Source organism: Nelumbo lutea, chromosome 7, assembly GCF_056320005.1.
Source record: "Nelumbo lutea isolate HS-2025 chromosome 7, American lotus-T2T, whole genome shotgun sequence".
NCBI classification, from domain to species: Eukaryota; Viridiplantae; Streptophyta; class Magnoliopsida; order Proteales; family Nelumbonaceae; genus Nelumbo; species Nelumbo lutea.
In genome coordinates, this window is record NC_142690.1 from 22,448,900 (window position 1) to 22,474,557 (window position 25,658).

The 25,658-nt window shown below is 34.8% G+C and overlaps 2 protein-coding genes across 2 annotated transcripts; both read left to right on the forward strand.

Moving 5' to 3' along the window:
• Positions 1-2,743: 2,743 nt before the first annotated feature.
• Positions 2,744-7,989, forward strand: LOC148845629 (putative aquaporin SIP2-1). Its single transcript, XM_088952687.1, has 3 exons — positions 2,744-3,128; positions 7,254-7,514; positions 7,641-7,989. Exons 1-3 carry the CDS (start codon positions 2,841-2,843, stop codon positions 7,791-7,793), a joined length of 702 nt encoding a protein of 233 aa, XP_088808813.1. The 5' UTR covers positions 2,744-2,840; the 3' UTR covers positions 7,794-7,989.
• Positions 7,990-18,402: 10,413 nt separating this feature from the next.
• Positions 18,403-24,316, forward strand: LOC148845630 (putative aquaporin SIP2-1). The gene is made up of 3 exons (XM_088955384.1): positions 18,403-18,815; positions 23,113-23,373; positions 23,802-24,316. The coding sequence occupies exons 1-3, from the start codon at positions 18,531-18,533 to the stop codon at positions 23,970-23,972; spliced, it is 717 nt and encodes a 238-aa protein (XP_088811510.1). The 5' UTR covers positions 18,403-18,530; the 3' UTR covers positions 23,973-24,316.
• The last annotated feature ends 1,342 nt before the right edge of the window (positions 24,317-25,658 follow it).

Consider the following 25,658-nt stretch of genomic DNA (forward strand, 5'->3'; position numbering starts at 1 on the left):
CGACTCGGGTTGGATCGGTCCGGGTTGGTCGGTTTGGTCTTCTTATGAACAGCCCTAGGAATGAGAATCCATTCCAGCTGATTCCAATTCTCATTTCAACCATACAGGCAAGGGGAATAGACCATTCCAATTCCGATGAATTTCGATTCTGATTTTGACTACAAACCAAATGGATCTTGAATCCCTAACCGACGATTCCCATCAATGTTTTCTATAACTTCTGACCCCTTGCTTCAAAACAAATTTCTACTCCTAAGGTTTAGTCATCAAAATAACAACCTTCCCTTGCTGGTTGGGTACTACAAACTATCAATGCCTAACATCATCTTTAACCATTTTTGGCTCTTTGACATCCAATTTGACCATGAATGTCTTTCCTATCACATCCATTAACATGGTGATTGAGAGAAATGTTAGCAAGCCTATACTAAAATCCGTCCACCATCTAAATCAGTCGGGACCCCGAAACACCCCGATGTATTGGGAAGTTCCCGATACGATACGTATCAGTTAATACGGACTGATACATGTCGATACTTTGAACCTTGCCTAAAAGAATCAAGAAAACTCTATTCCACGTTCTTAGGGTATGTTTAGAAGCCCAAAAAACCATAGCTACCACTTCTCTATCTTCATCAATTGCAAAAATTTTGGGTATATTTGGTACCATTGCCGTTTCCATCTGAATCCCTGCCAATCAGCGCCACCTAGGCGGTTGGGATTGCATTGGGAATTTTTTATTTGATTGAGACTTCTAACTCAAAATATATATATATATATATATATATAGTCTGAAAATAGCAACAAGGGGGTGTTGGAGGAAACGTCAAATTGTGGTTTCCCCCAACAACCATTGCGTCTCACAATGTTTTAATTGATATGGAACTTTCCTGTCATTTGGTGTGGCATGGTGATGAATTGATACAATGCATCACATATCATACAACATTTCAATGTGATTGGTGTTACGTTGGAGAAAAATTAAGGGTCCGTTTGGTTTATAGTTGGAAACGGAATTAAAATCCTTCAGAATCGGAAACAGAATGATCCATTCCCAGAGTCTGTTTGGTTTAGACAGGAATAGGAATGGAAATTAAAATCAATAGGAATGGGATTTCATTCCCAAGGGAGGGGCAGGGAATGACCATTGGGGAATGCCATTCCAGCAGGAATGGGAATGGGATTCCGATTCCACCCAACCAAACAGTTGGAATCAGAATAGCCAATTCCGATTCCGATTCCAGACCCCTATTCCAACAAACCAAATGGACCCTAAATCTAATGAAATTTTCGATTTAAAAATTTCTTGTCAATTAGATTGGCATGACAGTAATTGGAAGTGTGATTGGTGTTACATAAAATTAAAATGTTTACTTTAAACACTTCAACGTGAAATTGGACATACCAAACACATATCTACTATACATTCCTAGTCAACATTGCTATTGAGACTATAAACATTAAGTGTTAACCAAACAAGTTTCTCCTCTAACCATTGAAACTTGCACCACCCACACTATTCAAAACATTTTAGCCTGAAATGGCAATGATAGTATGATACCAAATACAACCTTTGTTGATTGAAGATGAACATTGTCTAAGATCAAGTTATCATCTCCTAAAATGACTTGGATTATAAACTTGAGCTTGGAAGGCACTGACTTCTGAGTTGAGAAGAAAAGTACTCTCCCCCTAATGCGTTGTTGAATTGAAGGTTTTGAGTGGTAGTGCCAAACTTTCTCTGCCCATTCCTCATCATCCTTCAAATCTAGGAGCATATCGTCCAAATCTCTAACAAATTAGCTGTGGAAAGCCTCCCACTTAGTTGACCCACAATTAGGGGTGCAACTCGGGTTGGCCCGAGTTAACAGTTTATACTGTTTTAAGCTCGGGCTTTGGGTTGGGCCCATTGAAATTTTGCCAAAATTCCAACCCTAACTCGGAAAAGTTGCACTCCTACTCACAATCCTCAAGGTTTGGGTGTTCCGTTAACCATACTTACCACACCCTAGGTTTGATAATTCATAATAAGGGAGAGATTGAGGAGGATGTCACCCATAGGATTAGCATAAGATAGGCAAAATGGGAAGGGTTTATCTAGAGTCTTATGTGATAGGTGAATACCACCTAGATTAAAAATAAATTTCTAAAACTAAGGCTATGTTGTATATAGTGTGGGAAATTAATAAACATGTCCAAAAATGAGCATAAGAGAAGTGCGGATTTTTATATGGATGAGTGGAAAATTAGAAAGGATAGGATTAGAAATGAAATCATTTGAAGGAACCTATAAATAACTCGGATAAATGATAAAATAAGAGAAAGTAGATTAAGATGGTCTAATGATGTGCATAAAAAACCACTTACAACACCCTTAAGAAGTAGTCTGTTGCGAGTTAAAAAATGACATGGCCGCCAAGTAGTAACAAATGATTTAAATATTCAAAATTTAATAATAGATATGACATTAAACAATAGAACAAAATGGCAAATAGGGTTCATGTGGTTAACCCTATATATGATCATTTTTTTGGCCAGTCAAACCTTTATAATCACGATATGCACTAACGTATCAGATCTGGCAAATAGGGTTCCGATTAACTTATCAGATCAAACTCCTTTACAAATTAAAGACTTTTTATTAGTAAATTAAGCAAACAACCTCTTAATTTATTGATTTTCCTTGACGTCAATATGAACTATATAGAATTATATTTTCCCAAAAAGATAACAGGAAAGAACTAAGATGCCTGAGGAGTTGTGCTGCTGCTGCTACTGCTATATATATTTGAGTAGCCAAGAGAAGAACAATCTGAACAAGAGGAAGCAAAAACCAACTAATGGCCAAAAATCAAGTCATTTTATCGGATTTCATCATTTCATTCGCGTGGCTATGGTCTGGATCTCTCAACAAATTCTTTGTGTGTAAGTTTCTGGGTTTAGGGTCTAAACCCAGCGGAGAAGTTATCGAGAATATTCTTGATCTCTTGAGCATGTACTGTTTTGCATGGTTGTGTAAGACTTACAGTGGAGAATACAATCCTCTCTCAGAGTCAGTATTATCTGGAGCCATTTCTGGGAACAACACTCGGATTTTATACAGTGTTGGTTCAAGAATTCCTGCCCAGGTTAGTAGCTTCTCGTTCAGATACTTCTTCATAGAGAATAAATTGGATTTTGCTCTTCAAATTTGAACATGTTTTGGGTTCGTTTCAAAATGAATTTATCAGTTGAATTCGTTCTGGTTTTCTGATTGGTATTTGGATTTGGTGCAATGTAAAAGTATATATATATATATATATATATATATATATATATATATATATGTCTAAGAAAGTTCAACTAAGACGAATGGTCTCAAATGAATTCGTTCTGGTTTTAATTGGTTTTTGTATTGATTTGTTGTTCGATCCTTGAAGAAGTTATGATTGGTTTGAATAAAAACATCGATCGGGTTTCTTTTAGTTGGTTGTTATCTGAAGTTCTGAACTCGTTTTGGTTTGTAGAGCGTGGATATCAATCACTTGCTGATTTTGGCTTTTGGTTTTCTTGCTTCTTTTTCATTAATTAATTAATTGGTTGTTGATGAATTGGCCTATATGAGACTTGATATTTCATGTGTGTTCTCTTGTTATCCTTTAAATTGCGCTTCTATTTTCTAAGAAAATAGTGCAATTAATGAATCACACTACACAGTAACACAGAGAAGAAAACAAAATTAATAAATAAATCAAAGAAAAAACTTGAATTCGGACTGGAGTCATTTTTGATGCCCAGATCCTTTATGTATAGGTCTATTCTCTTTATTTTTCATAGATGCCACTGTATTTAGGTGATGTTTGGCTGGCAATGATGCTGATTTCCCAGAAATGGGTGCCACGTTGTACCCACATCAGACATTGAAGAATCAGTGATATTTTCTTTGTTTTGTTGGCAGATTATGCCGATTTCTGGGAAATCAGCAAAAAATCGCTCCCTGAAATCGGCTTGGGCGAGGGGTCATCACATTCATCAGTGATTCCCTGATTTTCAGGTGATTCTAATTTTTGTTGGATGAGGTGGCATCCTATGTGGCAGGGGTGGAAAGGTGTTCTAAAAAATTGGAATGTCAAAACTCAAAGGTGATTTTTCTAAAAAAATTGACTGACATGAAAGAAGTGAAACCAAGTAACCCAAAAAGAGTAATTTTTGGAAAATCACTAATTTCAGTAATCACCATTTTCACAAAATTAGATGTAACCGTGTAAGGAATCATTATCAATGCCAAACATCACCTTATTTCCACTGACTTGAAATTTCAGTCAATTAAAGAAATTATCTGAATCTATATATGCAATGGTTCAAATGAAATTGCATCCTAATCCAAATGGCCAACTTCAAAGACAAAAGTTTAAAAGTTAGGGAAAATATGATGTGAAAAAGATACCGTATTGAAAGAATTTTGATCAATCAAAACCCACTAATGAATTTTGATAAATAACACTTGATTGGCTATAATGTTTATGAATTCTCCTGACGGTCAAAAATCTTTCCATATCATATTCTTTCCGATATCACAATTAAATCTGGCCAAGGCTGGAGGTTGGTCATCAATCACTTGACTAGTAGTTGGGTCAAGTTTGGCTAGATAAGTTTTTCTTATATATTTAATTCATGCTATCAAGGTGGCATATTCTTTTTTTTTTTTCCTGTTTTCAATCTCAGTTTAGACCGGTTTTATAGTAACTAGGGGCTAGGGCGTAGGTGGTATTTATTTTTTTTCCTTTTTATATGAGAACAAAAAAGCATTTGCTGCGAAAGTAGTACAAGACCCTGAATAATAATTGGCTCGAGACCCTTTCTTTCTGCTCCGAACTGATTCAGACCTGTATATAGATTATACAGGTGATAATATATAATGATTTCCTGATTTTTTATACGTAGTTATATTTTATATTTAAAAGGATAAATTTATATATATATTGTCAACATGAAAACCATTAGTATTTTACTTGAGATTTTATATATTAAGGTTTTATATATTATCATTGATAACTTTTTGGCTAATTTATTATCATTGATAATTAAGATACCAAGTATATTCGGGTTTAATTGGGTCAGACTTGATGGACCCGGTTAACAAGTAGTTTGGTTTTGGTACGCCCTATTGTCCCAAATCAGACTCGATCCATTAACAGCCCTATCCAATGATGGTCTTTTTCGGCTTGAATTTAACATATAGGTTCACTCTGGGCAGAATACTAGCCTCTATAGTGGTACCTGAGGATATGCCATATTGAATAGTAAGGATGGCAATTTTCCCTATGTTCGGCAAATACCTGATTCTCCTGACCCGATGGGGTCATTTGGGTCAGGGATGGGGATTGCTTTGGTGGGGTGGGGATGGGGATGGAGATTAGTAGGGATCTATGGCTGGGGTTCTGGTCGGGGATGGGGAATGAGGTTCCCGTCCCACCCCAACCCCGGTTATATATATTATATATTTAACATTTATATTATTTATATATCAATATGTATTTAAAAGATTATTTATATTTTAAAATTTATATTTATTTTAAAATAAAATTATTTTTCAAAAAATACTATTAACTAAAAAATTTTAAACATTTGGGTCCCTGTTGGGGATCAGGAATGGAGAACAACTTTTATCCCTAATGGGGATTAAAGTTAGGGATAGGAATTTATTCCAAAATCAGGGTCGGAGATGGAGAATATGATCGGTGCCTCGTTGCTAGGGGTGGATTCAAGCCAAGCCGAGCCGAATAGTACGAGGCTTGAGCTCGAGCTTGGTTTGAGCTAGAACATTGAGCTCGAGCTCAATTTGAGAAATAAGGTTTTATAAAAATAAGAAATTATATATAAAAATATTTTTATTTGATATTTAAATATTAAGAATTATAATATTTTAATTATATATATTATTTTCTATATATATATATATATATTTGAGCTTGGGTAGCTCGTAAAGAGTTCGACTCGTTGCCACCCCTACCCGTTGCTATTCCTACTTGTTTACAGCATGTTTTCATATTTATATTATAAAGAAGATCCGTTAGTTGGGGGGAAGGGGGCAGTGAATACAGTCGTGAATTGACACAATGCTGTGGTGTGCGCTCTGTAGGGAGCCAGTTAAACTCCTATACCAACAAAAAATAGTTACATTTAGTCAAAATAAACTTAAGGTTATGTTTGATTTGAAGGAAAAGGTAGGGAAAGGAAGGGAAGACAGGAAAACCAATACAAGATTTGTAAAGGTTTCCCTACCTTTTTCTTCCTTTCCCTACATTTTCCTTCAAACTAAATATAACCTAAAAGTAAAACGCATAAAACCCAAAACATGCATGAATATAGTTTATTTTGAACCATAAATAGTCAATAATACCTACTCCAATATGAGGGAAACTTGATCAAAATGAAATAACAGAGATTCAACTTGCTTAGCATTTTTTTTGGGCAAACTATGAATATTTCATTACTTTGAAACTGGATCACTAGAACCATGCATCCTCAAAAAGAGTACACTGCAACCCGATGATCAGACCATTCGGCCTAGAAACTGTTCAGGCAATTGGTTTCATTTTACCCTTAACCTGGTCCTTGGCCAAAAACTATTGATTTGGTCAGTGAGCCATTGACCCAGATAGTCAAACTGTTGGCCCATTTGATTGATTTAGCGGTTTTAATCATTTTTTTATTTTAATATTAATTAATTTTATTTTTTAAGTTAAAACAAACCATCCATTTGAGCCAAACGGTCAACCATCGACCCAAAAACCGATGGCCAGAACTGTTCTAATTCCAAGTTGATTTTTAAAACCTTGCTGCAACCAGGGAGGAATAGGAATATAATGTTTTCTTATTGCCAACAACAGCTAGCTCTATTGAAGAATCTTTTATGAGAGAAAATCTGACACCATCAAAATAAAAATTCTAGCTCAGCTAGTAATTCAGCCACCACAAACCAATTATCCTTTGGAGTAGTATGGTGCTGCTTAGTTAAGGTCAGGATAAGAGTTAATCAGTCACCATCTAAAAGAATCTGTTTTAAGCCCATGTCTGTGTATGTGTAAGAGCTTGTTTGGGAGGATCGAAACTTTGATTGAGCTAAAGAGAGGAAAAAGCGATACACCTAATGAATGACAATCTGTAACCTTTTGTTCATGGTCTGAAGCATTTAAATCATCTCCCTCACTATGGCTTTCTTGTTTAGATGATTAGATTTTGATTTCCTTAACATTTGGACTAACTTTCAGGCACTGGGATCTATTATTGCTGTTAGACTCATCACCGAGTTCCTTCCTGAAATAGGCTATGAACCCCTCCTTAGTGTGGGAATCCTTCAAGGTGCATTAACTGAAGGAGCTCTGACATTCTCTATCATTGTCATCTCACTAGAAGCTGCTCAGAGTCACCCCAATAATTTCTTCTTGAAAACATGGATATGTAGTGTCTCTAAAATTGGTCTACATATACTAGGTTCTAATGTTACTGGTGGATACATGAACCCTGCTTCTGTAAGTACTTGGCCAAGATTTAATTATGTGTACTAACACTGTTTTTTTCCTGATATTCAACAAGTTTCAAGCTAAAATCCACTGATGCAAGGATTGGTTTTGTTATGTTATGCTTGAATTGTGTAGGCCATTGGATGGGCTTATGTTCAAGGGAGTCATATAAATAAGGGGCACATATTTGTGCACTGGCTCGCACCCATTGGGGCGGCTCTTTTGGGTGTCTGGACATTCAGGTTATTTATTCAGCCCAAGGAAAAAGCAGGAGGAAAAACAGCATAGAAAAACCTAATTCAGAATGAAGAGGCAGCCCTGATTTCTTCTCGTAATTCAATTTTAGGTTCCTTTTGTAATCGTCTGAAATTGTACAAATCTCTCTCTCTCTGATGTTTGTGTAAAGTTTTTGGATAAGCCAGTACACATTGGGTAGGTAACTTTGAAATAAGCCCTAGGCTCCGGTCCAATTCTTTAAAACCCATACGGAGTCTTTTGATAGATCTAGGCTCTGATCCAATTCACAGTAGATTCATACGATAATTAGGGGTGCAAGTCGGGTGGATTGGGCTGTGTTTATGGTCAATCTGGGCCTGATTCTAAAATTAATTTAGGCTTAAGGCTCGAGCCCGGACTAAGCTTAATACCCGAGCCTAGCCTGCACTACTTTGATGAATTCGGGTTGGGCTCGGACCCGGGCTGGGCTTGGGTTGGTCAATAAACTCATTCTAAAATTATACTATATATATATATATATATATATATATATATATATATATATATATATATATATATATATATATATATACGTATGTATGTATGTATTTATACAAATATGTATATATGCATGCAAAATATGTATATAAATAGGTAAATATGTATATAAATGTATATATATACAAATATATACAAACATATATGTATATATGTAAATATATATGCATAATTAACACATATATACATGTGTATAATTGGATCAGCTTCTGACTACCTAAAGGCTAGACCCAGGCCCGAACCCAACCCATATAAAATTTCGGGCTGGGCTGATTTGGATTCGGGTTGGGCCCACCTAAGTTGCACCCCTAACGATAATTAGGTTGGACTAGAACTTGGGCGGCCCAACCTGAGATGTTCCACGATTCGGGTTGACTTTGTTTTAGGCTTCGAGCTACACCCCAACCACATTGATTGGGCCTGACTCAAACTTGATTTGGGGCTTGGGTTAAAGTCTCATGTAGCCCACGCCCAACCCAACCCAACCTAGAATCTCAGATTGCTTGAATGATACATGCATTCTTCCTTTGGTTCACATGAATAGGGATCTGAAATTGAAATTGGAATGGTGCATTCCGATTTCAACCATTTGGCTGAACAGATTTGGAATCTGATTTTCATTTTTGATGGAGTGACATTCCCTTATTTTAGGGAATAGCCAATTTTCTCTTCCCTTTCTTGGAAATGAGAATCCATTTCAGCTGACTCTGATTTTGATTCTAATTCTTGTTTGACCCAAACAAGTGGGATAATAGACCATTCTGATTCTGATTCCAATAAATTTTAATTCCAATTCCCATTGTAAATCAAATAGACCCTTAAATATTTACAATATGCATATGATTAACTTAAACTCACATCCATGCACAAACATGCACAAACTAAGGTTTAAAGTATCAAACACTGTATCATATCGTATTTTTGGGTGCTGATACACCTGTTTACTGGTGTTTTCAGGAACCCTTTTTATTAAATAATAATATATATAATTATACTTAAAACTGAAATTTAAAAATAAATAAAAAGCGCATCAATTAGTACCAATACACAAAGTTATATCGATACTTTGATCTATGATATAAACACACATGTATTATGCATTTTATTTATATAATTTTTTAATTATATATATATATATATATATAATTAATTAATTTAACTCTTATATTCAGGTATAAAGCCCAATAAAAGATGAGTGTATATAACATATTAAAAAAATACCTTCAAACCCAACCAATATCCACATGAACCTGGCTCGAGTTCACCCCTATTGATATATAGGATACCAGTCTAGGTATATACATAGCCAATGTTACATGGATATGGACTCTGAAAAAAATTAAAATCCGATGCATATGCAAGAGTCTGGCCTGGCAATACCAAAAAAAACATAAGAATTTGCATCATGGTTTTTAAAAATAAACCGGTGACCGAACAGGTTACGGGTTCAGTTATCGGTTTGAACGGTTTGACTACTCATCTTGAACGGTCGCCTGTTTTGACAAAAAAATAAAAAATTAGAAAATGGTCAAAATTGTTCGAACGGTTAACCGGCCGGTTCAATAGTTTGCTGACCCAAATCAATAGTTTTAGGGAAAAAGTAGTTTTGGAGGAAAATGGAACGGGTCAGGTGACTGATTCCCGATTTTTCCGGTCCGACCGTCTGATCCAGTCCGGTTTTAAAAACAACGACTTACATTATAAACTAGTATAAAGTATTAGAAAATACTCCACAATTCATTGAATTTTAACGTTATATATAACCTTTAGAAATCATGTTCAAAATATTTATGTTCACTTGATAAAGAAACATTGAAAGTGTATAATAAATTATTAACCGTTCATTCAGCAATGACATAGAGAAAAAAATATCATATAAAACTAAAAGAGTCCTCCTATGAACTACACCACTTGAAGATGGTTTGTATCTGATATGGTATGTGTTTGGTATAACTTTTGTTTATTCACTAAATATTTGTATTTGATTTGTTTACAAAATCGAGAAAAGTAATAATGAAATCATTTATTGACAATTAGGCACCACATTAGCAAAACAATGAATAAACGTTTACCCATTGGGGAAAGCGCTCAAGTGAAGCTTCCCCCAACGGTAGGCATGAACATAAATCGATGTCTACCTTTGTAAGTCACTATGCATACGGATCGGCATGATGGGCTAAATGCTGAAGTGGCGCCTATACGGCAGCGTTTATTGAATAAACGCCCATGGTTCCAAACACCACCATGGGCACTCTATTTGTTTAAGAGAGTGCATGCAACGGTGGTTGAAGCCAAACCCATTGACACCCTATGAGCAGTATGAAAGTGTATAGGCCTTTTAATTCGCCTTTTATCATATAAACGATAAATCTAGCTAGGGGTGCAAATGGATCAGATCATGATTCAATCCGATTATATATATATATATATAAAATTTATTTATAAATATGTTATTTATATTGTAATTTTTTATATTAATTATTTTTTTTATAAAAAGCATGCATATATATGATGAAAATAATTGGAAAATATTTTTATATTTTGTTTTTCATTATTTAAACTGTTATATTTCCTTTTCTTTTAATAATTTATTATTTTTAAAAAAATTAAATATGATTGGATCATATTTGGATATCCAACATTTATCGAATTCAAATCCAAATCAGTATGAGTGAGATCTGATCGGATCGGATTTGGATATACCTTGATTTGGATTAATCTGACCATTTTGCATCCATAGATAAATCCATATAGGCATGCACTACATAATGGAGATTTACTCACCAGAAGATAATAAGCTTAAAATATGATTTCGTTACTCTATTGTTTACTTACAGTAAAGGTTTGGTTCATAGCTAGAATGAAAATCGGAATTAGAATCACAATTTTTTTGAAATCAGATTCCCATAATCTATTTGGTTCAGACAAGATTTGGAATGGAAATTGGAATAAGCCACAATGAGATTTCATTCCCCAAGGGAGGGGAGGGAATGACCATTCCCCCATTCCAACCAAACAGTTGGAATTGGAATATCCCATTCCCATTCCAATTTAGAACTCTTGGCTCAAAAATGATGCAGTCAGTCTCGATTGTCTATGTGCGAAAGGGATTTTCCTTGAAGCCACACCTGATGGAGCAACGTCAAAAGTGGTTTACTGGTTACTGTATCTCTCTTTTTCTTCCTACGACTAAACCCTATGAAACCTATCAATGAAGAAATACCCTATTTTTAGTCAAAACGCCTTTGTCAAAGATGTCGACAATGAAATTTAAGGGTGAGCAAACGATTAAATTGATTAAAAATTGAAAATTTAAATGAAAAATTGAATTAAAACCAAAATATTGAAAAACCAAAAATTTTTATGTGATTTTTGGTTATTTCGGTTAAAACCGAATTTCAACACTATGTATATTTTAATATATATTATATATTAAAAAATATATTTTATACATATTATATATGTATTATATGTTATATATATATATATATATATATATATATTATAGACAATAAAGTTCGATTAATTCAGTTTTTTTTAGTTAACCGGATTTTTAAACCTGAAAACCAAAACCAAAACCGGAATTTTACAAAGCTGAAATAACTAAACCAAAATAATCAAAAACTAAAAAAATCAAAACCAAAAATTTTGATTTAATTTTTCGATTTTAACTAAATAATGCTCACCCCTAATTAAATTCATTGTTTGTAAATCTCCAAATACAATCAGAGTTGAGTACATCTTCCATGAAACTGGAACCACTGACCAAGTGTATATATGAGAAATGACTCAATAAGTATTACATGTTAGAAGAGTTAAAAAAAAGAGCAGTTGAGAATTTGAGCCATTCTTCACCTACATTCGCTTATGATCTTTCTTATCCGCGAACGAGGGTGAGTACTTGAGCATAACTGCACAAAGGTTTTAAAAACTGATCAGGAATCGGAGCTGTTCTGTCCACCGGTTACTGGGTTGACGGTTTGACCTTTTAGTTGAAATTGAATAGTTTATCTATTTAATTGAAAAAAATAAAATATTAAAAAAATAGTTAAAATAAAAATGACCTAAAATCGTTAAACGGGTTGAACAGGTTGATGGTTCGATCACCTGGGCCAGAGGGTCATTGACCAAATCAACGGTTTTTGGCCAAGGACCAAGTTGATGGTGAAACGGAATCAGTTGAGTTGCTTGGATGATTCCGGGGCCGACTGTCTAGGTCAACAGCAGTTTAAAAACATTGGGTGAGCATTTTCCTCTATGGCTTTTGAACCGTCATGGATGGTTAGACCATTTGGCCCGGGAATCATTTAGGCAACTAGTTCTATTTCACCCTTAACCTGTTTCTTGACCAAAAACCATTGACTTTGTTAGCAACCCGATGATCTGGGCAGTTGAACTGCCAGCCCGTTTGACCCAAACAATGGTTATTGGCTGTTTTTCTTTTATTTTAACTATTTTTTAATTTTGGATAAATTTCTGAAACCTCCCCTATAGTTTGACAATTACAATTACCTCTCATGAACTTTCTGACGCAATTGCAAGTAGACCCCCTATGTTAGAATCCTCTAACAAGAGGCACCAAAATGTCCAAAATACCCATGCAATTACTGTTGAGGTCGGTTTCTACAAAAGAAAAACAATAATACAAACTTTATAAACAACAATAAAATAAAGAATTTAAAGTTACAACTTTATCTTTGAGCGATTGATATCAAGGGCAAATTTGAAAAATAAATCTAATTCACAAAAGAGATTGGAAGGGTTTGAACTATCAATTCATATGAAAAGAAAATTTTGAAAAATAAACATTTTGGTCAAAAGCAACTGCATGAGTATTTTGAATATTTTCATGCCTCTTCTTAGAGAGTTATAACAAAGAGATCTAATTGCAACTATGTCTGAAAGAATGAAAGATAATGGAAGGTTTCAGCAATTTACCTTTAATTTAACTGACCACTCATTCAAAATCAACGTTGACCCGAAACCTAGAATCTGGTAATCAGTTTATTTTTACCCAAAACCTAGAATCTGGTAAAAAACCGTTGACCCGTTCAATGATTTTTTACCACATTTTTTATTTTTCTAATTTTACTGTCAGAATAGGCTGTCTATTCAAACTGGACGGTCGGACCGTTGACCCAGAAACTGGTGCCTATAACGGTTCAATTTCTAAGTCATTTTTTTAAAATGTTGTTCAAAATAGACAATTGAAATATTGACACAAAAATCGGTGGCCAAAGCTTCTCCGGTACTGAGTCGATTTTTAAAACATTGCTTTTCCAACAATGAATTAATAACATTAAGTGCATCCCCATCAGACACCAGAATACCAGATCAATTTAATTATTTCTATAGGTGCTGAGCTTTCAATTTCGATCGGCAAAGAATTTTATTTTAGGCATCAATAAAGTAAAATACAATTGTTTCGTTGTCAATTGAGGCCCATTTGCAGGAATAGGGGTCTGGAATCAGAATTGAAATGGGCTATTCCGATTTCAACTGTTTGTTTGGACAAAATTGGAATCTCATTCTCATTCTTGCTAAAATGATATTCTCTCATTTGAAAGAATAACCATTCTCTGCCCTTCCCTTGAGAATGAAATTCTATTTTTATATGAATCAAACAAAATATAAAAATGGATTTTTCCAATTCCGACTCCAATTATAAATCAAACGGACCCTGAGTAAAGTATATTAGTGTGATAAGCATTACAAGTCAAGCCATTTAGCTAATTAAAAGAAAATTGGAATACCTCAAACAAAAACAGAACAATCGTATACTGTGAAAACAAAAACAAATCTGCAATTGCCAAGAATCTAGTGTTCCATAGGTTATTGCCATAAAGCATCATTTCATTAGGAAAGCTGGTGAGAGTACTTGGAGTTTTGTAAAATGACCAAATTGCTCCCATCTTCATAAAGGCGTTGACAAATAAGTTCTTTCATTTGATTATAACACAATTAATGTAAATCATGATTAACCATCTTATATAGATGACGACATGGCCTCCATATTCCAAATCACCAAGATTGCAATTATATTTACTGAAGAGGAGCAAGTCGGGTACCCGAATTTGAATTTGAAGAATTCACATATGTATCGGGCCCGGGCTTTCGAGCCATCCAATATTGACAAGTTCTCAATCCAAGCCCACCCAAATTGACCCACGCTCCCTCGGTAGTCCCATTGCCACAAATTATCCCAAAATTTATGGCATACTATCAATCAATTCCTTTGATCATCTCTACAAACGTTATATGGGTTTTGATACTTTTCTCTTCCTTTCCCTACTTTTTTCTTCAAACCAAACATAGTCTTATGTTATGTTTGGTTTGAAGGAAAAAATAGGGAAATGATGGGAAAGAGAGAAATTATAAAGGTTTTTCTTCTTTTCCTTAGTTTTTCCTTCAAATCAAACACAATCTTAATGACAGAACCATATATACCAATGTTTTTAAAATCAACCCAAAGGATGACCCGGTTTTTTCAATGGGTCGTGGGTCACCAGTTCGACTGAGCGGGTCAAATGGTCCAGTCCAGTGATATCATAATTAAAATACTAAAAAATGATATATTATATACACATATGTGTATATATATATATATATATATATATATATAACCTGTATAAATATCTAGAAAATGATATAAAATTATAAATAGCTAAATAAATGTCTGAAATATCTTAAAACTTATAAAAAATGCTTAATATTTACGAAAAATATATATCCAAAAATGCAAAAAAAAAGAGAAAAACTGAAAACATGTAAAAAGAGAAGGGGGGGGGGGCTCGAGTTGGAACTTTTGGGGAATTTTTTTATTTTTAAACCTAAAAAATGGACTAAAAAGTATAGATCGACAGTTGAACCGTTGCCCACTTACCAAATTGCCGGTTTGACAGTTCAACCATCTGGGTCATCCAATTCGTTGACTTGTCAATGGTTTTTTAACAAATTCCAGGTTTTATGAAAACTAGACCCAAAAAATTAAACGAGTAACAGTTCGAACAGTTCAAGCATCCGAGTCAACGGTGGGTTAAAAACCTTGATATATATTTTAAACTTCTAACCCTAATTGTATGGTTAAAGTAAGATGAGACCTACATCGTGGGACAAAATTGAATTACCAGAGAGCTACATATACGAAATAGAGTGAACTTGTAGAGCCAGTGGCAGGTGACAGGAGAAGACCAAGACAGATTTTGATAGACTTTTTACGTGAGAAATGTAATAAATTCGTTATGTACGAGACATTAGGCATGAATATCATTTTGGATGTATTCTTGGCTTCATCATTTAATAACCATGTGTTTTCAAAAGGCAGTTTCAGAACAGCTGAAGTGGTTGAATTGAATGAATTATTTCTTTTTATTTAAGAGGTTGTATAAGTCACTTAATGGCCGAAGCTGAAATTGAATCGATTACTATATGCTTGAATACTCTATTAATTTTTTAATTTTATCTATTAAAAGATGAAGCAATAAGTTATTCAGTTCTGCCCCTATATATGAAAAAGTACGAATAAGCTTAATGCAGATTTTTGAATTTTACTTCAGACCTATAAACATTCAAAATGTCAAATACCCCTATTTTATACTAAGCTTTTGAGTTGATCCAGTGATCTCTATGTATACTAAGCTTGTTTGCCAGGGTTGAAAACCAATTGAACTAAAAATAGTTAGTCTCAAAAAGATCATCCATGGACATAATCACAAAAACACTGAACCATAACTTTTGGGTGTTTTTTGTGTTTACATCCTGTTCTTTCATTTTCTTTTGGGGAAAATTGCTTAAACTTCCCCGTGTTTTCTGATAAATGCTGAAATCTCTTCTATACTTTGACCTTTGCAAAAATCTCTCTTTACTTTTCAAATAAATATGCAAGCACATATTCAAATTATTAGTATATATGGTCATGTTGTAAATGTGCATACATAGTAAACCTTAGTTGTTCTCTATTCAGATTGCCTGAGCATATATAGGGTGGGTTTCTACTAATAATGGAGGTTCAAGTTCAACTACAACTTAACCTTTGTTATTCATTCATTGAAGTGAGTAATGAAACCCATTTAAATTAGAGATGGCAATCTGACTCGGGGCTCCTATTTGCCCTGCCCCAGTCGAGGCAGATTTTTTTACTACTGATCGGGTTCGGGATGGGTTCTGTTTAAAAAACCCGAAACTTTGGTGACCCGGGTCCACCTCACCCGGAGGCTGCCCAAATAGATAATGTTATGATATGTGTATAATATAATGTGAAATTTTAATTTATTTTATTTATAAATATTATAATATGACACCTATAACATTATATAATATTTTATTCACTTGAATGGGGTTGGGGTGGGATGGGGCGGGGCAGGATAAATTTGGGGATCCCTATTTCTCGTGGGGTATGGGTAAGGGTGTCAATGGACCGGTTTTGGATTGGACCCTGTTCAGCCCAAAATCAATTTAGACGGATTGAACGGGCCAATAAAACATTGGATTTGACCAATCTGGTCCAAAATACTTTTTAGATTGGATTAGGTCTGTTCCATCTGTAACAAATTTATATTGGATTGGGTTGGATTAAACCAATATTTGATCCATTGATATAAGATAAGATATATGTGCAAATGGACTGGGTTTGGGTTGAAACCAATCTAAATCATAATGAATTTGAACAGATTGAATGATCCAAATATTGAATTAGACCAGTCCAAATTGTTTCAAAACCTTCATTGGATTGGATTTGATCTGATCCATTTATAATGGACTCAAATTGGACTGGATCGGATTGGACCAAAGTATGGGGCAGAGATGAGGGTAGGCAAAAACTGGCCCCGGCTCACCCTGCGCCATTCCTATAAAGGATAATTTCCTTGAACAAGAATAGGATTTTAAAATCTTAGATATACTATGTTCAATTATTTGTAAAAAAAGGGAAAGTTTAAGTGATTATCCCATTCTTATAGTTCTCCTTTCACAACAAGGTAAGAAATACTATTTCTACCTGCATATAGCCTTTACAATGTCCCCTAACATGACAACTTTCTCAAGAGAAGATAGGTGTTACAGGGTTAGGTTATATGTCTCTTTACATACATAGAATTTTCTACAAATGGTCGATGCATTAAATAAACAATTGGAAATCTTCATCCATTTTCTCTTTTGCATAATTTAATAGGGGTTGTAATCAGGTCGGCCATTGTAGAGCACAAAGGGCAAAACTTTTATATATTTTCTCTTCAAACTTCAGCCTCATAGGTGGTTGGAGGAGGTACTTTTGTTGGATGCAGGATTCTTTTGTTTGGTGATCAAATAGCTTTCTTTTCACACAAAGAGCACAGGATAATCAAACCCAATTGAGTAAAGAGAAAGGGCCCACCATAGAGCAGATCTTATAGATTGTTTGCACCCACATTCAGTAGGATTGGATGATCTCAGCCATACCTTTCCAAAGCAAAGACCAGATTCTATTAGGTTATGTTTGGTTGGATGGAAAAAAAGTAGAGAAATGAAGGAAAAGGGAGAGAAACTTATATATGATTTCTAAAGCTTTCTTTACCTTTCCTTACTTTTTCCTTTAAATCAAACACAGAGTTAATAGACCACCTAACTAGCTTAGACATCTGATGGCTAGATTAAAGTAGTGTTTGGTATGGTTTATTTATCAAATAAATGGTGGTATATCATCACCAAATCAGCATTTGTTCTATTATAGGGTTTCGTATGCTTAATTATAGATAACTTTTTGCTCTTGATTTACGTGCATGTGAAAGTTTCATATAAATGCTTAATTGTTTTGATGAGATGGCACCTAATAGTGCTTAATTGTTAATAAATTATAGCAAAATGTTTATCAACTATTTTTCGGTTTTGAAGACAAATCAAATACTAATAAGCGGAAGCCAAAACTCATCTCATCTTGACAGTGTTTGTGATGATTTCTTAGGCGAGACCTATTGGATAATGGGTCCAGACAGATTATCATAGGGTACCCTCATTGTAACATTTCCCAGTCCTAATATCACATGCATACGACTAAACAATCAACGACGTGGCCCTTGTTGACAACTGGCAAGCTTGCTTATAACCAGTCAATTGGAGCTCTGTCTCCCACTGGTCAACAAGTCTGAAAACCAAAGCAAGAAGGATTAGAAAAAGGCATAAAATGGCAGATTCAACGTCAAGGAACTCTTCTTCTTTGGCTATTTATGCAGCCAAAGAAAGAAAAGTCTTGGTGAGGAAAGACAACAAACATCAACAATGGCCGGAAATCAAGTGATCTTCTCGGATTTTCTCATGTCTTTCATCTGTGTATGGTCAAGAACTCTCAGCAGCCTGTTTGTAAACAATTTTCTAGGGTTTAAGTCGGATCCCAGAGGAGAAATAATCAAGGGCATTCTATACGTGTTGAGGTTGTTCTTTTATGGATGGTTGAGTAAGATATTGAGAGGTGCGTCTTATAATCCTCTCACAGTGTTGTCTCAGGCCATTTCTGGGAAGCACAGTAGGCTCTTGTTCACTCTTGGTGCAAGAATTCCTGCTCAGGTTAGCTGCATGTTTCTATGTTTTTTTATAGATTAATTAAATTCATTGGGTTTCTGTTGATTCTTGCATGGATTTGATATGATTAACTTGTTGAATGAATGAATGATGGTTAACTTGTTGCTCAATTTGAGTCTTGTTTTTATTGGTTTAATTTCTTTCAGTAATTCGTTTTCTGAATTGGGTTTTGTTTGTTGAGTGTGGACATTAATGGCTTATATATGCCAATTCTGGCTTTTGTTTTCTTGGATGATCCCAGCAGATATGGTTGATCATTTATTATTCTCATGTTTTCTCAATAAGCTCTGAACTCTGAAGTTTGGTGTTCCTTAACCCAGAGCTTTTAGCTTCTGGGAGAGAAGAGAAAGCCTTAAGAGGCTGTAAATGATGCACTGTGTATGTTTGTGGCCTTGTGGGTTGCAACATTAAGAGCCTGAGTGTGCAAGATTTACATTCCTATGGCTACCATAGAACTACTGGTAGTGGTACCCAGAAAATGTTTAATTATGTGACGAAGAATTATTGCTCATTATTAAATTTTATTGAACTTGTCAAAATGTCAAAATGGAATACTTTTTTGCTCAAGCCATAAGTCACAAACTAAGAGTATAGAAAGGTCTTTTTAAAGAAAAAAAATGTAATAATAAAATAACTATTCAATTATTCGTAAAAAAATTCCTATTCAAGTTAAAACTTAGGTGCGCTACTTGTTTGGTGCATGCAAATAGGGTACCAGTTTTGAAAATAAAAGAGAAACAAATAGAAGTTGAGTGAAATTTCTTAATTAACAAATAGGGAAAGTTGTCAAGGAAATTAAGGCCCCGTTACTAGGGGTTAGGAATCAGAATTGGAATGGGCTATTCCGGTTCTAACTGTTTAGTTGAGCAGAATCGGAATCCTATTCCCATTCTGGGTGGATTGGCATTTTCCCATTTGAGGGTATGACCATTCCCTGCCCCTCCCTTGGGTCGAATGAAATTCCATTCCTGTTGGTTCCAATTTTCATTCCTATTCCTGTATGAATCAAACAGATTATGGGAATAGACTATCCCGGCTGATTCTAATTCCAAAAGATTTTGATTCGGATTCCAGCAAAGGAGGGAGCATGACTCCCATGGTTCCCCCTAGCTCTGCTCCTAGTTGGTGGCTCAATTCATAGGATCTTTGACTCGTTGGAATAGAGACCGGGGATCAAATCCTGCTACCCCACCAGGGTTGGGGGATTAAGTGAGGGGGATGGGCAACCCCTCCTTGTGTAGCCTCCATGAAGCAAAAAAAAAGATTGCTAAATCAATCCCACCCAAGATCCACTCTTATTAAGGAATTTCAGATAATTCCTTTCACATTTTTCCTCGACTTTCTATTTTTCTCTTATTATTTTCTATCAATCTAAGCATATATAGCTTTAATGATCTTGTCTTAATTGTATTTGTTTATTAACTTAGACCTTGCAAGGATGGAGACAATATATATACCTGATTTACTTTCATCTCATTTGGTTTGCTTCTTACTTTTTTTTAAGTAGTTTTCTTTTTAATTAATCTTCATTTATTTCTATGTCAATGGGAATTACACCCATTCACATGAATAAAGCCCAAATATTAAAATGGAAGAATGACTGTTCAACACACCATAAGAATTCTTAGCCCCATTGTACAATTGGGGTAGATGCCAGATTGGAATTGATGTCAATTCACAGGCGGGTATTGGTGTTTTAGGGTGTGAGTATTTATCATTTTGAATTATATAGAATTCCAATGGAATTTAGAATTCTACAGTTGGCTGTAATGTACTTTTCATTAAATATATCAAACGCACAAGTTTGACAAACTTGTACGCTGTTCCCAGCACTCCAATGCATGTTCAATCAACTAACAACTATGATAAATGGAAAAAAGATATATTTTAATATGGAAGAAAGCAACTCTGAACTGTACACCCCAGGAGGACCATTTGGATTGGCTAGATGTTCAAATCAGTTCTAAGTCCCACTTTGTAATCCAAGTCTTCCCCGACAAATACCAGTCATGAAAATAATAATTATTTTTCTGATGGAGAATTTGATAAGAAAGAAGAGATTATTATTTGGCAGGTAGCAAGGAGTTTACCTCTGCTGTGACTGTCCTTGTGACCTTTCAATAAAATATGAACACGCTAGCATTTGCATGTGACCATTGTCACAGCAAGAAAGAGAAGACAAATAAGTTAAACCCTTAAGCTGTGTTTGATTTGAAAGAAAAGGATAGGGAAACCCATACAAGGTTTGTATAGGTTTTCTTATGGTTTTAAAAATTGAACTGGACTGAATGGTTGGACCAGTTGACCTGGGAATCAGTCAGGTAATCAGTTTTGCTTCACCCTAAACTAAAACTGCTCTTGGGCCAAAAGCTGTTTTTAGCCGAAAGGTCAAACTGTTGATCCATATGTCCGGTCCGGTTTTTAAAACCTTAGGTTTCCTTACCCTCTCTTCTTTCTCCTACCTTTTCTTTCAAACCAAACACAGCATTAGGGATCATTTGGAGAATCTCTATAAAAGACTCAGGTTAAAGGTCATTCACCACAAGATACTATAATTGTACACCAAAAACATCTTCTGTACTTGTATGTTGTCATTCATGGAAGATACTTTTAGATGTATGGCTAAACTGCCTTATGGTAGGGTGTGAGTAGCAGCCCCGGGCTCAAGTAGCTAGCTTTTCTACACGAATTAATCTATTTTTTCCTTGTGGAGGGTTCTTATGACCAATCTAGACTATACATCAAATAGAAAACCATTCGATTGATCACATGTTCAATCCCAATGTCCATGTTTCTATATCTTACTTTGCATTGGTTGTTTTGATCGTGTTGAATACCTCTTGGTTATGGTTGGTTTGAAGGAAAATGTAAGGAAAGAAAGAGAAATATAGGGAACCACAAACATTGTATAGATTTCCCTTCCTTTCCCTACTTTTTCCTTCAAACCAAATACGACCCTAGTGGATGGTTGCAGCATGACAAAGTCTTTTGGGAGAGATTTTTTTTCCATGAATAAAGGGTTGGGAGAGGAATTTAGAGATTTCTCTTGAGCTCTAGACTACTTTTCCATGTGGAAGAAAATCAAATCCATTTGAATTTGGAAAACATTAAGATTAATTACAAGGAAACAAAGTCAAATAAGAAAAAGGAGGGGGAGAAATAACATAACTTGCTCGGTTTTGACCCATTCAAAGACAGAGACAATAAAAATAATTACTTTCTAAGTTTATAGAATGAATGGCACAAAATGACATATTTGAACTAATAGCAGCAAAAAACAATTTATTTAAGGATCAGATAATAGGGACTGATAGTAAGAGATGGCCGTTCTATGGTGGGTCTCTTGGAAGTAGAAGATGCTTTTATTTCTCTTCATATATTCTTTTGAATTGGGATGATAAAGCATGTAGGAAAGATGGATTTTTCCCTTCTTCTTTTACAATTAGTATTGTTTTATCGAGTCAATTTCAAGTAAATAAAGATTAATATGGAATTTTACAAAAGGGAACGAAAAGTATGTTTCTTATTAATCTTATTTCTACATATTTTAATAATTTAATTATATGGGACCCAAATATAACAACTATAGAGTATTAAGTAATATGAACAACCTCTCACAAACCTTAACCCCCTTTACACCTAAAACCCTTCTCTTTAAATTTGTTTTCTCTCGTATAGAACTCTAGAAACAGGTGCAATATATATGGGAATGGGACCCAAATATATAAAAACGGATTGGGTCATGGACCAAAATACCTAACAGACCAAGGATTAGGTCATGGAGCCGGCCTCAACCAGGAATTCAAGGAACGTACGTAACAACTTCATTAAAGAAGAACCAAACTTCATAGACTTAACATCACACTTAATTAATTGTCTAATTAATAGTATTTTGTTTTAAGAAATAATTTACTTGAAGAACAGCTGGTGGTGTTTTTTATTAATAAAATCCTCAATCTCACTAGAGATTATTTAGTTCCCATATAACCATCCAATTCCCCAAGACAAAATAAATAAACAAATATCTAAATAAATAACATGAAACAATTATGGAAAGGCTGCTTTTGATGCAAGAGGAAATACGCTGTATTCTCTTCATAAATGGATATGTGTTTTCTTAAAATTAAGTTACATAGAAATTATACAACAGCTTACACACTAAAGAAGTAAAGATTGATATTTGAAAAAAAAAAAAAACTTCTTCCAAAGATGTTGAATCATTTGGTCTACTAAATTTTGAAATAGTGGATTCGATTTTACTAAGTTTTGGACTTAATTTCAGGTAATGGGAGCTATTATTGCATCAAATCTTATCCTTCAGATTTTTCCTCATATAGGCTATGAACCACTCCTGAAGGTTGACATGATCCGAGGTGTATTAATTGAAGGAATTCTGGCATTCGCAGTTATAGTAATTAGACTTGAAGCTACTCAGAATCACCCTAACAATTTCTTTCTAAGAACATGGATATATAGCATCTGCAGGCTAGCTTTTCACATACTTGGTTCTGGTCTGACCGGTGGATGCATGAACCCTATTTCTGTAAGTAATTTGAAAGAATCTAAGGTTTTTAAAACCGAACTGGATAGGGAATCATTCAGGGGATCGGTTTTTTTTGGTCAAATGTCCAACTGTCCGGTTTGAATGGATGGTCTATATTGACAAAAAAAATAATGATAAATAAATAAATAATGGCCAAAAATCATTGTCTAGGTCAACGATTCAACAATTCGATCAATCGATCAACGATTTGTTAACCAAATCAATGTTTTTTGGCGAAAATACAGTTTTAGGGTGAAACGGAACTGATCGAATGACCGGTTCCCGATTTTTCTGGTCTGACCGTCTGGTCTGATCCAGTTTTGAAAACCATGGAAAGATCAATGGTTATGAGGCAGCATTTTTCCATTTTCTAGATTTCGATATTACAAGTTTCAATATTGTTAATTAATTATATTTTACTTATGCAGGCTATAGGAAGGGCTTATGCTCGAGGAGATCATACAACTAAGGAGCTTATATTTGTTTATTGGCTAGCCCCAATTGAAGCAACTGTTGTAGGGGTGTGGACATTCAGGTTGTTTATTCAGATCAAGGAAAAGAAAGAGGAAAAACTAGATAGAAAAATTAAATCAGAATAAGGAGATTCATTTTCTTGCATTGGAATTTCATTTTTGCCTAACTCATTTATAGGAGTCCAAATCTGTTGTAGCCTTAGTTGTAATCCCTTTAATTGTTGTAGCTCTAAGAACTGAAATTTGTTGTGTCAATGATTGTTGAAGAAACTGGAATGACCTGGGAAGTGTATAATATCCTATCACAATGGGAGGGAAGTTGGATTGGGCCCAACCCAAGCCTAACGGTATAGGGATTTTAGGTAGGGTTAAGGTTAGGGTTGATTAGGGGGGGTAAAGCTGACCAACATTTCTCCATTTTCTTTTCAATAAAGGTGGGTCTCGTGATAAATAAAGTTCCCATTCCTATCTGTCAGGCGAAGTTATCTCAAGATTCTATCACGTAATATTTCTCTTTTGGTTTGTCATATTTCTCTCACTAGAGACTATACATTTAATCATGGTTTTCAAAACCGGACTGGACCTGGCGGTCGGATCAGAAAAATCGGGAACCAGTCCGTCCTGTCTCTCTCAATCCAAGTTTCATCAATTAATTATTTAAGGAGCGTGAATCAAACATTTGAACACATAAGTTTCGAAAATCACTCTTGTCTCTCTCAATCCAATTACAGAAGGTTTCTTTAGCTTCAACTTTGTTGGTTGCAGATTCTTGCCCAATGCTATGTTGTGTCCTGAGAACAGATTTGCCTATAACTCAATAACAAATTCAGTGAAACTGAGTGATGGTAAATAACGTTCTAAAGACAGTGTCTTCAGACATGCCTCAGAGCTTCTTCTCTAAGTTTCAATGACCCCAATTCCCAACAGAGGCGATAGTTGCTACTTTTGAACTTAGCTATCGAAAATGCAAAATGGTGGCATGGTGCGGTTTCTTTTTTATTTGGGTTCCTCTCAAGCTGTTGCAGTTGTGTCATCTTCGGAATTGTTCCAATCGGAGTCAAATAAGGGAGAGAGCAATACCAACTTGGAATCGAAGCCCTTGACTGAATAATCAGAAAATTGGGATTCAATTAAGTTGAGAGAGCGTGAAACAACAATAAAAGCATGAGCACAAGATATATTATTGTTTTGAGCATCATGCATTGCTAGAACTGAAACGGAAAATAGAGATAGAGGTAGAGATGGAGGCAGGAACGGAGGTAAAAACAAAAACAGAAAATGGAGAGGGAAGCAGAGCCAGAGCCGGAGACGAGATGGAAAACTAAGATAGAGACGAAGATGGAGATGGAAACGAAGATAGAGACGAAAAACGGTGACAGAGACAGAACAACAATTTGCTTCCTATCTTCTTGAAAGTTTTCATCTGTTAGGTTTTATTTAAAAAAAATAAAAAATAGTAGAAAACAAATTTAACATTTCGTTCTTTCCATTAACACTTGATAGTGATGTCAATTATCAGAAACAGTAAATGTGGTGCAAGTAAATTGTTAAAATATAAAGATAGAGTTAGGCAATTATCTAAACCACAAAACAATAATGCAAGACAATAATTACAGCCATGTGAGGCTGCAATGCACTGTGGGCAGAGAGAAAGTGAGTAGGAAAACTGGGCTCTGCAAGAATGGAGACAATTTGATGTCTGATTTACTTTCATCTCATTTAGTTTTCTTCTTACATTTTTTTTGTTAAAATAATTTTCTTTTTTATAATCTTCATTTATTTCTATATCATTGGGGTCTACATCCATGAAAT